Source organism: Austrofundulus limnaeus, unplaced genomic scaffold (assembly GCF_001266775.1).
Source record: "Austrofundulus limnaeus strain Quisiro unplaced genomic scaffold, Austrofundulus_limnaeus-1.0 Scaffold63, whole genome shotgun sequence".
Classification (NCBI taxonomy): Eukaryota; Metazoa; Chordata; class Actinopteri; order Cyprinodontiformes; family Rivulidae; genus Austrofundulus; species Austrofundulus limnaeus.
The window spans coordinates 780,326-783,087 of NW_013952465.1; the positions used below are offsets into that span (position 1 = coordinate 780,326).

General features: G+C 37.9%; 1 protein-coding gene across 2 annotated transcripts in view; it reads left to right on the forward strand.

Annotated features, from left to right (window-relative positions):
• Positions 1–2,762, forward strand: part of evlb (Enah/Vasp-like b) — a 41,096-nt gene that overhangs the window by 29,070 nt on the left and 9,264 nt on the right. For both annotated transcript variants that reach the window (XM_014009906.1, XM_014009905.1), the window contains exon 4: positions 1,101–1,167. In XM_014009906.1, the coding sequence (XP_013865360.1) occupies positions 1,101–1,167 (67 nt within the window). The remainder of the gene's footprint in view (positions 1–1,100; positions 1,168–2,762) is intronic.

Sequence of the window (2,762 nt, forward strand, 5' to 3'; positions counted from 1 at the left end):
CATTGTGACTTTATTCTCATAACAAAAATAAATAAATTGTGTAGTCTGACCCTGATACTCTGTCATAATGGCACATCCTGGATAGAGTGAATGTAATTGTGATTGCATGAGAAGTATTACAGAAATGTCAGACAAGTAATTTTTCAGTAAACTACTTGTACTTTCACTCAAATATAATTTTAAGGTACAGGACAGTCAAACTACCAGCATGGCTCCTCCTCTATCTGATTCATCACTGTTTCCTGTTTACAAACCTCTAAACTCCTCAAAAGGACCATGTTTCGTAAAAGTGTGAAGTTTTTAAAGTTTATTATCTGTCTCTGATCAGTTCATGCATCTGATGGGAGGCCTGAGTCGTGTCCTTTGTCACCCTGAGTTATTTCTGGACCTGTTACTTGATTAACAGCAGCCATTAGCATCACTGAGCCGACATGTAAGCAGGTGGAGGACATCGTCAGCACGAGTACTGACCCTGAAAACTGTGGAGCCGGAAAACTATTATACAAGACACACTTTTCATTAGACAGAGCAGAACCCAGGGCGACGTCTATTCATCGTGGTTTGCTTTTACAACTCTATTAGTTTTGTGAAGGAAAGCATGAAAGTTCATGATGCTGCAGAATTCCTCCTCTGCTCGGAAGATTTAAAAACAAGTTCAATGAAACAAAATTGTTCTCAAAAAGACAGGTTCTCTGAGTTTTAGAGGCTGTTTTGAATTCTTACATTCCTTCTTGTTTGAATGTAATCTCTCAGTTCAAGTCCTTCCCTCATCATCTTATCATGTCATGAATTAATCACAAGTCCTATCTGCAGATCTCATTAAACAGATTAGACCGCAGAGACAACATGAGGAGTTTTACTGCTTTATTTTAGAGGCTTTTCTGCCTTTTGTCTAAAAAYTAACATCTGCTGTTATCAGTGGCATAAAGAAAAAAATATTAAATCTTCAATTTATTGTCAATTGTAGGGATAAAATGATCAGAAGTCTACTTTGTGTGAACTTTTACCTCATTTGTTGTCTTCTGTGTCTTTGCATATTGTTTTTTTGTATTTCTCTGTGTTTGGGCTCATTTCGACTCTTCTCTTCTCCCACTGTCCAGGTCCAGCTCTCCAGCGTCAGGTCCAGAACGGCCCGACTTCAGATGAGATGGAAGCTCAGAGAGCAAGGTGAAAAACTTTTTTTCCTTTGTATAAACACAGACTGCGAAGCTGCTTATCGTGCTAAATGCTCAGAGGTTGAAGCTGAAGTTTTCCGTGCAGCTCCGGCTCTCCTCATTTGAAAGATTAATTAAGGATTAATCCCTCCGTGACTCTCTGTGGGATTGCGTGACCAAAGCTCAGACAACTCAGCTGAAATTGTCCAAAACTGTTTAAAATAATTAACTTTTTTCCCACTGAATTGTCCCATCACTTCATTGCACAACACTTATGCTAAAACATTTGCGTTCATTCTCTGTGTTCGCAAAAAATCTCATGAACCACTGGACAGATTTTAATGACACTCTCAGGAAATTATCACTGGCTGTACTGGCTGTATGTCTACACCTGGTCAACCTTTGGAACCAGTTCAGTTCACGATGGCTGCCACAGCTTATCAGGCTTGACACGAACAAAAAATGGCTTCAGTTCAATCAGTCTCACAGAAAAGCTATAATTTCCCAAAACACACTCTGTTGTGTGGGATCTCACATGAGACTGTGCAAACTGTATTTTCAAGATGTAAATAAAACAGCTCTGATTTCATTTCTCAACATAAAATGATTTTAGTTTAAATTTGAGTATGAAAGGCCTGTCTGAAAGGATAGGCTCTTAATCCTTTTAATGTATTTTTTTTTAATTTTCAGGTCACTTTTTTCCAGATCATTTTCAGGTCTTTTTTATCCAGGTGAAAAACCTTTAACACTTAATGAAAACAAAGTCAAATTTGCARTAATGTAAATAATACATACTGCATATGTTGTGTAAAGAAAACTAGAAGACCATTAGTTTAAATAAATATTTTTTTTCGTTAACAGTCTTAAATATACAACCTATCTTCAAAATCTACCAAGTACTTGTCTAGAGAACTTTGAAAATTTAATACCAAGAAAATACTCCCATTATCTCATAAAGACACAAAATGTTACACATTATATTTCCAACGGCCCAATAAATATCAAACAATAACAAACATTTGGTAAAATCACACAAACTCTAAACAATTACGATATAGCAAACAATCCATGACAAAAGTCACTGATTAGAAATGTTTGGGCCACACCCTTCTGAGGATTTAGCTCTGTGGCTGCTTTAACTGCAGCACCACCACAGATGCAACAAAGTCCAGGGATCGGATTTATAAAACTGGCGTACGCACAGTATGAGCCCAGAAACTTGTGTACGCCACTTTTTACACCAAGGTTRTGATTTATAAAATMCAAACTTGACGTGAAAATGTGCGGTGCCTCACGCCAGCTCTGACCCATGCGTACGCTCATTTTGGAGATGGTGAAGTGAGGAATTAGAGCCACACTGTGTAATGATCACTGTCAGATATTTAATTTACCTTCATCAGACTTAGATTTTTATTCAGCTTTATCATCAGCTTTCTTGTAATATTTATGCTTCTGCTGCCGAGCCATGAAATAAAAAAAAACTTAAATCTTAAATAAAAGTTCCCATGCGCAAATCCCAGACAGCAAAAGTCACGCTTTGGATACACGCGCAGGGCGTATTACCTCGCCAGTGTTTGTCGCGCGCGGGGTGTGTGTGTGTGTGTGTGT